Below are 14,442 nucleotides of genomic sequence, written 5' to 3' on the forward strand. Positions count from 1 at the left end.
CCTTCAGTGTGTGACACTGTTTTGAAAGTTAAATGGGAGTAAATGCCCGTGTTATGCTAAGCAGATGCTCCAGCACCTTACCAAGTCCTTGTCTTGGCTGCTCCTGGGCAAAAGAATCTCTTCCAGAGCAGAAAATAACTACCCATGTTGTAAAGCTGCCATGTGGCCAACAGAACCACAGAAGATGCCAACAGGGAGATGGGACAAGTGCCATGATGTTGGCCAGGGTGATTTGCTGCTAGGGAAGCACAGGCGTGGTCTCACTGCAGTAAACTGCTGGGAGGGTGCAGCACTCTCCCACCTCTGTCAAAAGGCTGCCAAACACAACCACACAATATAAAAATTGGGGAAATGGTTTCTCTTTAATCAAATCAACCAAAGTTTAGAGCGGTTTGCAGTGATTAATAGCACTAACATTAGATGACTGCAAATGGAGCAAAAGGCATAATTTAGAGTATTTGAAAGCTGCCTTGCTATTAGAAGGTCTCTCAAATCTAGCAATGCTTTTGTTTTGTTTCCCTCCAGGTTAAACATATTGCTGGCTGGCATGAACCCCGTGTATTTCCACGCAGTGAATGTAATTTTACACTGTCTGGTGACTCTTGTGCTGATGTACACTTGTGACAAAGCTGTGTTCAAGGACTGTCGCCTTGCTTTTGTCACGGCGCTCTTCTTTGCTGTGCACCCCATTCACACCGAGGCTGTAAGTATGTGCCACCAAGCCTAAAAATAAATTAATTCTTCAAGATTCTAGTTTTTGTTTTTTTTTTAAGGAAATCTCTGAGTCATACAGAAAGTTGTACTTGTGATTTTTTTTTTGCTGTGGGGGAGCAAAGGTGGGAATGTACTCTATTTAAAATAATTTGTAGGAGTCATTAAGGAAGAAGCACATTCATACTTGCAGTCTTTGTGCTCTGGAACTGAATTCTAAATGGTGTTCCTAATCAGGCCTGCTGGGAATAAATGGACAGTCAGGAGTTTTCTGAAACCAAAGACCTCAGTGAGGCTGTGCTCTCCTGCTGGGATATTGTTGCATGCCTTCAGTCATCTCCTATAGCCATCAGTTTAGGGAGGAAAAGTGAAGGCAGCATTACTGTGTGTTCTGGAGGAGCTCTCTCAGACAGAGGTGGTGTGACTCACAGATTAATTAATATTTATTTCAATGAAAAGCTAGGAGAATCCTTTTCAGAAAAAGAGTTGTTCACGAACACCAGCATAAGTGACAGAACAGCAGCTCATGGTGGAAATCTTTCTGTTTGTCATTTAAAGACATAATCATTCCAAAACTGCAGTCTGTTAGTGCTAGGAGACACTTGTATAGCTAAAAGGAGTCTTGCTGTCTTGGAGAAGACAAGGTAATGTCCAGCTTCCCACACTGTAAAAAAGAAATGCTCTCATTAGCTGAGATACCACTGACATCACACTGCTCTCATTCCAAGCCTTTGTAAATGGGGGAGGGAAACAGCTCCTGTGGCTGAGAACTTTTGAGGAGAGATTACCTTAATAACAAAAAGCCACAAGCTTTGGAGTTACTCCCTGTGCTGTGTTGTGTGAACTAATCAGCTAGGCTCCTTTTGATAATACAGCTTTATATTTTAAGGGAGGTTTTAGATGAGGCCCTCTTGGAATTTATTTTTGTCTGGGTCAGAACTTTAATAGGTTAAAATAAATGCCAGAGCTCTGAATATAACTTAATTATGTAATCTCAAAAGGGGCGAGATTTCAAAGGGCCTTTTATTTGCTTTATGGGTGATTTTTAGATCCTTATGAAATAGGATATTCAAAAAACTGTAAAAAAGAGTGTTTATCTATTCTTCTTCAGTATTCCCTCTTTTATAAAAAGATTTTGTTCATTAATCTGTAGGAAGAAACTCTTGCAAATTCAGATTGCTCAGGAGGAATAAATTCTGTAAATTCTGTCCTATCCCTTTTTGGTGATAAAGTTCATTCCAATGTTACTTATATAGTAAGTAATTTTCTTTAACAAATTTCAGTACTGGGAGTTGGATGCATTTCTCATCTAAGCCTTATTATACAAAATTAAAACAAATCCTTAAAATTGGCATTTTCTTTATAGCTTAATATTTTATTAAGTAGGGAATGACTTTACTGTTGGCTTACTCATTTGTTTTGCCAAGCTAGAAATGCAGCAGACAAAACTGAGCATACCCTACACTGTGGTGGTGTTCACAGGGGTCCCAGGAAGAGGGAAGAGACGAGGATCTGACTCCATGTTTCAGAAGGCTGATTTATTATTTTATGATATATATATATATATTATATTAAAACTACACTAAAAGAATAGGAGAAAGGATTTCATAGAAGGCTATCAAGGAATAGAAAAGGAATGATAATAAAATCTTGTGACTGACCAGACAGTCAGAGCCAGCTGGGCTGTGATTGGCCATTAATTTGAAACAACCACATGAGACCAATCACAGATCCACCTGTGGCATTCCACAGCAGCAGATAATCAATGTTTACATTTTGTTCCTGAGGCCTCTCAGCTTCTCAGGAGGAAAAAATCCTAAGGAAAGGATTTTTCATAAAATGTATCTGTGACACTACACTATCCAAATAACATTTTGGTATGCTGAGGGAGGATAACACTGAGAGATCAAAAACTTAAAATAGTAGCTTTGAGCATGGATTATTGAGGCAGTCAGTGAGTGTTTGTACTTTTTTAGATGTGATTTTACACCTGTGTGTCTCCTTTCCTTTCAGGTAACAGGTATAGTAGGCAGAGCAGACGTCCTCGCCTGTCTACTCTTTCTGTTGGCTTTTCTCTCCTATAATAGGTACGTGGTAACATCATGAGATTCTTTGTTCTGAGGAGGGCACCAGAGGCAGCTGTCAGTGTTTCATGGCTGTTGGCAGAGGTGCCTCCCACAGCTCTGCTGTGTGGAATTGTCCTGGCCCCTGCTTGCAGCCATGGTGATGCTTATGAGAACAAAAAACCACTAAACCAGGAGTCAACATTGACAATCCCTCTTCCACTGGCATTGCTGCTGACCATGCAACAGAGGAGGGCTTGTAAAAATGGTAAAAAAATGTTTTCAATGGAAGGCAAATTGTCTGTGTGTAGAGTGAAGAGCAGGCAGACACATGCCTGCCTTTCAAATGCGTGCTGTGACTGTGGGACTCTGGAACACCTGGTCTGAGAGAGTTAAGGAGTGTGTCTAGACCATTAGTCATCCTTTTCAGGTGAAAACTTGGCACTGCTTGCTGCTCTGTGTTCTAAAACTGGAACTGAACAAGTATAGATACAGAAATAGCTGCCTTGGATGGGCTTTCTGCACCTTTTGCATTATTTACAGTTTGAAATAACATTGTTTGCATTCAGAAATAGCACCATGTCATCACAGCCACAGGGAGAAACTGCTGATATCCCTGTGGGGCTGTCTGCTGCAAACCCACTGTGCTGTTTTCTTGAGAAGGTGTGAAGCACAGTGACCCCAGAGGAATCTGCCTGTTTGATTTCAGTTCTTTCCTGCCTTCTCCCATGTGATAGGGGCTTGCTGCCCAGTCTGTTAGTGATTAGGACACATCTCTGACTCAGGGGACTGTGGGTGGGATGGAGGAATTTTTGCTTGCCTAGTGCTTTTTGTCCCAGAAGGAGAATTAAGCATGTGTGTTCCACATGACAGAAAGCAGGTGTTTTCCTGCCTTTTCTCTACTTTGCCTTCCCCTGACTGTTTCAAGTCTACTTTATTTTTCTGCTTGTCTTTGTTTCACCTCTTGTGCACCAAGAATTGCAGCAGCTCCCCATATTTTCATCTGCCTTTCCTGTCCTGTGGCTAAGCCTTTTCTCATTTTAGATCGTTCATGTCTTGACATGTTTGTGTCAGCCATCTTAAGGCATTAAGGAAAAGTGTCTCAGTATTTCTGTGACTGTAATACACATGAAAATAGCAGAGAAGTTAAGATATTTCGTGTCAATTCTGTTTTTCAGGAGTGTGGATCAGCTTTATGTTGGGGAACATTTCCCTCCCACTGCCTCCCCATTCTTTTTGCTGCTTAGTTTATTCCTTGGGACGTGTGCAATGCTGGTGAAAGAAACTGGAGTCACTGTGTTTGGTGTGTGCTTGGTTTATGACTTCTTTTCCCTCTCCTACAATGGACTCAAATTGTAAGTAACTTCTTAGGCTTATGGTGCTTTTCAGGTCTTTTCACCTAGATGGTAGTCTAAAATATGTATTATTATGGTATACAGCACTGGGGGGAGATGGACTTGCCCTGTTAAATTAGATGGATATTTGACAAATTTGAAGGGACCCACAATTGCTTTCTGTGTTTTGTGTTGGTGGGTTTTTTTATTTTTAATTTTTTTTTTATTTTAAATTTTTTGTTACTCTTTTGCTGCCTGATTACTTTTGTTGGGTAAATCGACCAGATGTGAAGAACTGATCCCTGAAATGCTGAATTCACCCTGGCAAGGCTAACATTTATTTTTAGTGTGGGAGTTCTGACTGAAGCATCAACATCCTAAAATTTCTCTGGTTTAACTCCTTCCAGTCACAATGTCTGCTTGATTATTCCATCACAATGCCATGGGTTTAGAAATGTTACATGATGTTTAGTGGTAAAATCAGGTTTGATATTTTTTCTGTCCTTTCAGAATGGAAAAAGAGGGAAAATACCCATCCATTTCTGGTTGGAATAATTAGCAGCTCTCAGAAGTCACTGGAGAAAAATAAAATACTTTGAAGTTTGTACCCCTCACCCACTTAGTGTCACAAATAGCAATGCTGTTTTCCATCTCCATTCAGAGTCAGAAGTCCTGGTTTATTAGAAAATTTTTATAATAACCATTACATATGGGTTTTATCTGTTTTTTTCTCAAAACATCCTTGGTGCAGATCTATGAGTGAATGTTAGAGCTCAGTGCTCCTGAGAATGGGAGTTCTTGCTCCTCGTATCATTTCTTGTGTTTCCACTGGTGCTGCCCACCAGCCCTGGAACCTGTCACACCCTACATGAGCTTGTGTCTATCTGGGTTATAAAAAGGACACTGAATTTGTGTTTCTGCAGTAAATTAAATGAACAGAGCTGGCACAAGGTGAGATCAGCAGCTGCAGGGAGGAGAAGGGGGGACTCTCAGGAGCATCAGACCTGCCCTCTGGCAGCGCTAGAAATCAGCAGGCAGGGGATTCCTCCTCTTTTCACTGGATAAGTAGTTCCTAATGGTGGGACTGGTGGGCAAGGAGCCAGGGAGATTTCTGGGGGCTGACAGCCAGCTTGCTTGTTAACACTTGTATTTACACCCTGACAGGCTGTTTCGGGAGCTGCCTGGCTAAAGGGAACACAACTGTTAATTAACTGCAGGGAAATCTGTGCCTTCCTCCTCCCTCTTTTCCTCAGTCTCCCCCTTCCATAGGCCCACATTCCAGGGGGTCTCTTCAAGCTATTTTTTTGTTTCAGTGGCGCCCACCTGCCCAGATGTGGCACTATTTATCTTGTAGGAATGAAGCTCTTTTGTCCAGATGTGCTGTATTGTGTTATCTCCTCTGGTTGCATGTATTGTGCATTTATCTCTTTGTGATGCTCAAGATTTTATGACTGCATTTGACTTTAAGGGGCAGCAGAAAACAAACAGCCTTCTATGTGCTGCTGAAAACTGACCTGCTCCTTCTTCCAACCTCTCCAGATTTGTTTTCTGTTTAAAAGTGGTGGAACATCATTTGTTTTTTGGAGCAAAAAATTAGGAGTGACACCACAGTGCTTCCCATCTTAACAGAGGTCCAGAGAACAGCTTGATACAGGAGTGCTCATCTTCTCTTGCTGTCAAGTCTCTAGCTCTAGTTAGGAACTAATAAATACTGTCCTCTCAGCACACAAAGGCTTTTTTTATGGATTGAAGTAATGTTGTCTGTTGTAGTATTGTTAAAGATAGGTTAGAAACCGTTGTAAAATATGATGGTGTTCACAGGCGTCCCAGGACGAGAGAAGAGACGAGGATCTGACTCCATGTTTCAGAAGGCTGATTTATTATTTTATCATATATATTATATTAAAACTATACTAAAGGAATAGAAGAAAGGATTTCATCAGAAGGTTTGAAAGGAAGGGAGTGGAATGGAATGATAACAAAGGCTTGTGACTGACCAGACAGTCCAGACAGCTGGACTGTGATTGGCCATTAATTAGAAACAACCACATGAGACCAATCACAGATCCACCTGTTGCATTCCACAGCAGCAGATAACCATTGTTTACATTTTGTTCCTGAGGCCCCTCAGCTTCTCAGGAGAAAAAATCCGAAGGAAAGGATTTTTCATAAAATGTGTCTGTGACAGTAAAAAAGTTGATAATTGTTAAACATGTACTGTTAGTTTGGTTGTTATATTGTAAAAGGGGTTTAAAGGATAGTTACAAGAAATATGGTACAAAATGTACCATAACACACCTCAGTAAAGTGCAGCACCCCCCAGTGAAACGAGCCAGCCTGGACAGAGCTGTAATGGGCCAATCCAGTGCCTTAAACCTTCGTGCAAATGAAGGATCCAAAAAGAAACCAATCCAAAGGGACAAAAGCCAGGATAAAAAGGGGCTTCTGACCCACTGAATGTGCGCTGCTCCATCGGGGCCGTCGCTGCTGAGCAGCCCCAGCGCCGGTGCTGCAGCATCCTCAGCAGGAGCGCTCCTGCTCAGCCCGGGCCCCTTGCTTTAGGCCTTTCTTTTCTTACAATAAACACTGAAATCACTTTAGTGCCGGGAGCCTGCTCTCGTTTTTAACACTTTGATACTGCGTTGTGCCGATTTCACAGCGTTCAGCCTTTGGATGAGTGAAAGTGCCAAGAGTACAAGTCCTCACATCCTTTTCTTTCCCTCCTTTCCTTCCTTTTTCTGCCTTTTCTCAGGAGGAACGGGGGCATTCCCCAGAGGCCCTCCCGGCCGCCCGTGCCCGCTCCGTGGGGCTCGCCGCCGTCCGGCCGGGAGAACGGGAAGCAGCAGCAGCAGCAGCGCTGTGCCCAGCGCGGCGCCTGGAGCTCCTGCCACCCGCCCGTGCCCCGGGAGCAGCCCAGCCTGCCCGTGCCCAGCAGGGCCATCTGGGCCATCCGCAGGTACTGCTGCACACTCCTGCTCTGTTCGCCTTGTCTTAGCCCTTTTTAATCCTGAAATTGCTGGGGTTGTTCTTGTGTTACCGGAGGGGGAAGGCGGGAGGAGGTGGAAGGAGGATTAAAGGAGAAAGGAGGAGAATATCTATTGGAAATCAGGGCAACCCCAGTGATGGGGAGAGAATGATGCATCTGACTCTATGGATATCAGAAGGTGTAGCAGGCACAGGGCCTGCAAGGCCTCTCTGGTGGTCAGCAGACTAAGATAGAGATGATCAGTCATGATACTGGACCTAAGAAGCCCCTTTTTCTGCCTCCAGACCCGTGCTTATCTCTCTGTAAGACTATAGCTCACTTTCCTTTGACCCTTACTATTGGACAATTCTAAATTCAATTAAATCCTAAAACCCCTGTACCCTATATAAAGAGCTGCTTTTGCCTGGTTTGGCAGAAGAGCTCTCCCTGAGAACCTTCACAGAAGACCTCAGTAAAGTCACCCTTGTGGAACCTCACACAGCCTTCTCATCTCTCTCCCTGTGTCTGCCAAAGGCACTTAGCAAGCAAAGAGCTGAAATCACAAAATGAGCTGATAATCACAAAAGATCTGGTATCACTTAAACTTGCTAAGATAGCCTGTGGCTGGGAGCTCCTTGGGAACTGAGGCTGTGCTGAACAGGACGGCGCTATCAGACCTAGCAGCCCACAGGGATACGCTGAAACCTGGCCAAGGCTGCATTAAGGAGATTTATTAATCACTTTATTATGCTATATTACTATACTATATTACACTATATTATATGACATCTAAAACTGAGTCTGCCCAAGCGCTCAACTGCGCAGAATCTCGTGACTGACTGCTGACTGACAGTCTGCACTCACGCTTGGCCCTTGTGAGAAACAACTGCTCACTCTGAAAATTTCAAAAGGTTTATTAAACCTTGACAAAAATACAACAAAGGACTACATAGGGAAAAAGCTGCAGTGCTGAGAACTGCCCCTCACACACACCACATGGCCAGTTCACCTTCAAGCTGGATGCTCAGTCTTTTATACCCCTGGGGGTTGCATCAGCCAGCCCTGGCCCCTCCCAGAGTCTGTCTGTCAGCTCCTCTTTGCCATTGATCAGTGGAGATGCTTGCTTGTAACTGGATTGGAGCTCAGGTGTTGCCGTGCTGCCCCCCTAAGCACCCCCAAGCTTTTCCATTCCCCACTGCCCCATGCCAGGGACACCTGTGCAGCCTCTTTGTACCTGTCCTGGACAGCCCAGGCTGTCTGATGGCAACAGTACAGGGGGGAAAGGGAACTGTGGGGAGAACAGAGGACATCTAAACTGCAATAACATAACTGTACATCACTAAAGCTTTTCTTAATATTCACACAATAGTAATCTTTTAATTGTGAGAGCCAATCATCTCATTACCCATCTCTAACACCCTGATAGGCCAAGGAAGCAACACACTATCACTTTGGGTAAACAGTCTCCATATTGCATTCTTCTTTGGCACAACACAGGAGCAGCGAATGGGATAAGAATTGTTTTGATCATTCTTTTCTCTGCTTCTCTCAGGTTCAGAGAATGTGAATCCCACAAATATCTGAGGACATGTTAGTATTTTTGTTCTCTTTGATCCTTGTATTTGTCTCTGTTTTCCCTGATGCATAGTATCAGAGAATTGTTCAGGTTGGAAAAGATGTCTAAGACTATCGAGTCCAACCATTACCTCAGCACTGCCAAACCTGCTGCTAAACCATGTCCCTAATGCCACATCTGCACATCTTTTAAATAACTTCAGCAATGGTGACTCCACTGCTTCCCTGGCCAGTCTGTTGTTGACAACCCTTTCAGTGAAGAAAATGTTCCTAATATCTAATTTTAAACTTCCCTGGCATGTCTTGAGGCCATTTCCTCTTGTTGTGTTGCTTGCTACTAGGGAGAGACTGATGCCCACAACAGGGTGTAGGAGGTTAATATAAAAAATATCTTCTGTCTTGTTCCATCATCTTGTTCCTTGTTTCTTTCACTCCTGTTTTTTTGTACTGCTTTCTCCCCTCCTTTGCTTTGTACTTTTTTCCAGACACCCTCCCTCTGCCCCCGCTTTTGGGAACATCCCTTTCTTGCACAAAGGGAAAGCCTCTCGCCTCCCAGCCTCTTCAGGAGAGGCTGCAGAAGCTGAGTTGGAGAGCCTGTGCATGTGGGATGGCTCCAGAGTGAGCTCCTCCACGCTGCCAATTGGCATTTGCTTTTTGGCAGCTGCCTCTTCAAGTGTTGTGAAGGATTTCTGCACATGGCAAACCAAGCCCTGCGTGTACATAGCTGCTTTCTGTTTGAAAAGGGGCTCGCGTGGTGGTGTGAGCTGCTCAGCTGCTCTCTTCTCAAGTCACTGACTGTGTACAACACACTTGCAATGGCTTGCTGTGTGAGAGTTGGCTGTGGGATGCCCAAAGTGGAGCTGGCTTGGTCCCAGTGGCTGAGAGGGAAGTGTGCCTGTGAGAGTTGTGCTGTTGACATATGATATGAAACAGGAAGAACTCAATACAATTTCTCTATTAAAATACGTTCTGTATTAAAAAAAAAATCCTTGCTATAGAAGAAAAAAGAAAATATGAAGTTGCTGTTGAATCTGTAAGATTCATTATGCAATTTTTCCTTATAATTTACATTTGTCTGACTTGTGTAGGTCTTCTTGCATAGCAAAAGGATGGGGGGAAAAAAAGCTTTAAATATTTCAGAAGCTCCAAAATTGGTGGACAGACTTTGCACAGTGAAGTAGCTTCAGGTATCTTATTTAGTCTACCAGGTTACTAGTTGTAAGGTTTTAATTAGAATAAAGTAGTAGGGCACTAGTCTGTACTTTTAAGTACTTGTAATATGATCAAGTAGGTTCCTATTTAATAATAATTTATTATACCTCTTCTTACTAGAGCTGAAAAATGCAGGAAGATGTAATGGAGGAATTAAGGGAATTGGTCTAATTAGCAGTAACTGGAGCTAGTTATGTAAATTCTTGGTGCAGAGATATTTTTGTTCTTTATTGTCACTTGCTCTTATCTTCAGCTATCCAGTGAATATGTGGGTTGCAGTCCCAGTTGCCTTTAGGAGTAAGGAATGAGTTAGTCTGGAGGAAGTTGTAGGTTTTATCACCACTATTTATTGCAATTTTGGGGAATGCTGGCATATGCTACTGAGATGAGATGACTAGAATCTCTTGTGGGTTTGATCCATCTCCCTGAGTTTTAAAACCTGAAGGAGGCTTATGAGTGTGTGTGCATTTCCATATGATATAAATGGGGAAGGACAGACAGGAACTTTCATGTAGGCTTGTACTTGAGTTTGGGGTAAGGCCTCAGTGCTTTCACTCTGGTGTGCAATGTGTCCTGTTAAAAATCACTGTCAACGGCAATCGTCACTAATTCTCTTTTTCATCATTTGTTGAAGCCACTGAAAACTGGGATCTATTTTTTACCTTTTTTCTTTTCTTAATTGGTTTTGGTTATGCCATGTTCTGTGTGCCTTACACTTTGTGTTGCTAAGTGTGGTCCAGCCCATGAACCACCTCCAAGCCACCTAATCACTCTGAAGATTTTGGGCCATATAAATAATTGGGGACTGCAGTCTAAGCTTCTTGAAAAACAAGATTCCACAATAGCTTGCTTACTTTTGAAACTGAAACCTCTGTTTCTCTTCCTCTTCTCTTCCTAGAAGCTCATTTTTATTGTGTCTTCTGGTGATGAGACTCTTCCCTTGCAGTGGACCATAGACTGGAATTAATGCTGCTATTTTCCATATGTATGAATGGTTGCATGGTGGTTTTTTTAGGTTATTTTTATTTATGTATTTAATTTTAATTTTTTTTGTCAGGTTACAGAAAAAGCAGGTGTCCCTGGAGCTGTGCCCAACAGCATCACTTTAAATCTGTGTTGTGTGTGTAAAAGAGAGTGTGGGAGCTCACTACTCATTAGCATTGTGGGAACCAGGCCCAAAACCCCATTGATCCAAAATCCAATGAAATCCTAAAGGCTGTAGCAGGGATAAATGGGATCTGATGACTAAACTGGTGGTGCTGTTGTTTCCTCTTACAGTAGCAAGGGAAGGAAGATGGAAATGCTCTGCAGAATGCGGTGCATTCCAGGGATGTCTGTGCTGGCCCTAAGTGTGATAGACTGTGAGGAAAAATATGTTGAGGTCATAACAGATCTTCCCTGAGTCCCTGTGCAGTGTGCATGGTCAGGGGTTGAGCTGAAACAGATGCTGTCCTTCAGCATGAGGGAAGAGCAGAGGGAGAGGTGGAGGGAAGGCACTGGCACACACAGTGTGGGACTGTGCAGCAATTGCTTGGCTTTTCCTCACTGCCTGCTTCTGTTTCCAATCCTTGTGTAGCAATGCTATCTAATTTTTTTTTTTTGACTAATATGAGAGTATAGCACATTTCTGCTTAAACATGAAATTACTCTTCAAAAAGCAGAAGTGTCAGCTGAATTTTTGTTCCTTTCCCATGCCACACAGTGCAATGCTACATCCTCGATTTGTAACTGATAAGGACAGAACAGTGTGACCACTTTCCCAGATGTGGGCTTTCATGTGTGCAAACTTCACCTTTTCTTGAATTTGTTAGAGGGTGTTTGATAGGAAAGTGTGGGTATGAAACTGCCTGGGTTATAAAAGTGAGAGGAGAACTTTCTGTTAGATGGGGTACAAACTTCCTTAAATTGTGGTGAGTTGTTCCCAGTTGCACTTACACACCCTGGAGGTCAGTGTTGGTTGCTTTCAAGTGCAGAGCAGAGCAGCAAAAAGCAATGTGTGTCTCTGAGAAAAGCAGCAGGGAGGTAACTATTGTTCATGTGGTGTGTTTGCCCCTGACTAAAATGAGGCAGGAAACCTGGGTACTTGTCTCTGGCCTGAAAGTTCCTTGCCATGCAGCAGCGAAATAGCAAGGAAGTGTTAAAGGGCTTTGCAAACATCAGTGCAAAAGCTGGTGGAGAAATTCCAGGGCAGTTTGGGATTGTCTGTGGTGAAAAAGGTCTGGGTATGGGAATAAATCACATGGACTCCATTTCCTTCATGGTGGAAAAAAGTCCCCTGTTTATTCACATAACTCCTTTTTATACAGTTTTACAGATCTTGTGTGTGACTCCAATTGCTCAATAGTTTTCTAGTTGTTACACACTTACTGGTGTGTAACAAGTTGTCACCCTCTATTGATTGGTCACTCAAACCCTCCGTGTGTACGTGCAGGAAAAGTTGTTTGTGAGAGATAGTTTTCATTTTTCTGTCTAAAAACAGTTTATACAGGTGCAAGTTGTTTTTCAGCCAGGAGCAGATTGTTATGCTAACGAACTGCTCACACCAGAATTGCTTTCACATGGGAACTTGCAAAATGCGAGCCTGACAAGGCCAGCCATTGATGTTAGGAGAACAGGCTTGCTTTTATGAAGCCTTTCTTTATGATTTTTCTACCTTACTGCAACATCTGGGAGCCCAGCAGTCCAAATGCTTTTCTTCTTTAGGAAAGCAAAACGAGTAATCTGGAGCATTAAGCACTAGAGCCAGCCCAGGCTTTTTCCTTCTTCTGTCACTGGTGATGTCCTCAGGCTTGCAAGATGTTACAAATAAAGGATCAAGCTCCTAGTCTGTGATGCTCTGAGCAAAGGTTGGTATGAATTGCCTCTGTGTGAAAGCAGAGGAAAGGAAGTGCTGCATTGTCACTGGCTATAGGCTGATTCTTTTTTTTTTTCCTTAATTTATATTTAAACTTGAATTGAGAATAGGACAACACAAGTTTGCTCCAAAAGGCAAGTAGGGCCCTGAGTCCCAAGGCCTGGGGAGGCACAGTGTGTGCTGAAAGATGGCAGATTAGGTAAGTGTCATGGCTATCCTGGGATCTGTGGGATGCTGCTTCTGGGGTGTTGCAAGTTGTTTCAATTCTAGCAGGTTTGCTAAGGCTCTGTCATTCTTGCTATTTAGTAAGCCTAAGTTATGAATGAAGTTTGGCTGCCTTTGGGGAGGTGGATTGCAGAGGTGGCTTTGGCCTGTGGTTTGTTCTTCTCTGAATTCAGTTCTTCAGATGGTTTTTCCATTGTGAGTTTGAGCAATAGCTCTCTCTGCTGCTGTGTCTGTACAGTCTGCATAGGAAATGTTGAGTGAATCTTTCTATCTTTCTGAAGGCCAGGAATTCCCCTGCAGTCAGTGACAATATTTATTGTCATGCACCGATGGTACCTGAGGCCACCAGAAGGCTCTGCTAGAGTCTAGAAATGTGTGAGATGTGGGTGCCCCTGTGTTACAGCCACAGATTCAGCCCAAGGATTAACATGCTCTGGCCTGAAACTGTCTTCCAGAGAACCCTTGTGTAATCTTGGGGAAATAATTACATCTCTCTGTTCCCATGGCATGTGCTGGAAGATGAGGCACAGTAATGCACGCTGCTTTTCTATTTCTATTTGTGTGATGTGCTGGTTGTCTTCTGTCCCCCTCCCAAAAGAGAAACAAAGCCAAGGATTCTCTCTTAGGCATGCTTGTGCCATTATGTGTCTTAATTTTTGAAATCTTCAAGTGCTGTTTCAGTGCAAGTAACTGAACTCATTGCTTGCAGACTGAAGTTCAGTTAAGAGCAGCACTGCTTTGATATGGTGATGACTAAGGTTGCATGAATGCAGAAAAAAGACTTGTTTAGACCTCATTGTGCTGCAAAAATATGCACTAGCCAGATAAGAAAGATCTGCTTTAATTTTGGCTTCCTTGTGTGTTTTTATTGTGACAGTCTTTAATTACACTATCACATGGCTTTTTCTTTTTTGCACAATCCCTGCTCGAGTCATTGCCCAGAATGGATGGGGATCAGTTAATGAGTAACTATTTGATATTTTGTTTCTTCCTGGTCCAGAGCATTGCCCCATGCCCTATTTACTTCGTGTTATTCAAGTCCTGCTCTGAGACAGATTTACAACTTCTCTGTAATTCCTCTGTGTACACACTACCAAGTGCTGGTATTTCCTTGCAGTTTGTTACTTAGGTCTGCAATCTTCTAAAGTACTTTTGGCATAGTTTCTGGATGTGTAACTTCCTTACTGTTCAGAACAAGTGAATAGCCAGAAATTTTACAGTGGGGAACCACATGGATGTTGAGTTGGATTCACCTTTGTATTTACTTCATGGACATCTGCTGGTTGAGCAAGCAGACTGTCTGGAGGCAGCAGTAGACTGTGCTCTGTAGGAGTCAGTCTTGAGAGGTGAGGGACCTCTTCCTTTAGATATTTGCAGGCTGAGGAGGCACAATGATATGCTGTTCCCTTCCAGACTTGGAGAAGAATGAACCCAGCCCAGCATGTGCAGCTTCTTCTGGTAGTCCTTTCCTTCCTCTCTCCCCAGTTAGTTGCCCTGCCTCAT

The 14,442-nt window shown here is 43.1% G+C and overlaps 1 protein-coding gene across 1 annotated transcript in view; it reads left to right on the plus strand.

The window, feature by feature from the left end:
• Window positions 1-14,442, plus strand: part of TMTC1 (transmembrane O-mannosyltransferase targeting cadherins 1) — a 141,291-nt gene that overhangs the window by 11,855 nt on the left and 114,994 nt on the right. Inside the window, 4 exon segments of the mRNA XM_036400630.2 lie at window positions 526-703; window positions 2,725-2,798; window positions 3,953-4,129; window positions 6,861-7,064. Coding sequence (XP_036256523.1) covers window positions 526-703; window positions 2,725-2,798; window positions 3,953-4,129; window positions 6,861-7,064 — 633 coding nt within the window.

Source organism: Molothrus ater, chromosome 5 (assembly GCF_012460135.2).
Source record: "Molothrus ater isolate BHLD 08-10-18 breed brown headed cowbird chromosome 5, BPBGC_Mater_1.1, whole genome shotgun sequence".
Lineage (NCBI taxonomy): Eukaryota > Metazoa > Chordata > Aves > Passeriformes > Icteridae > Molothrus > Molothrus ater.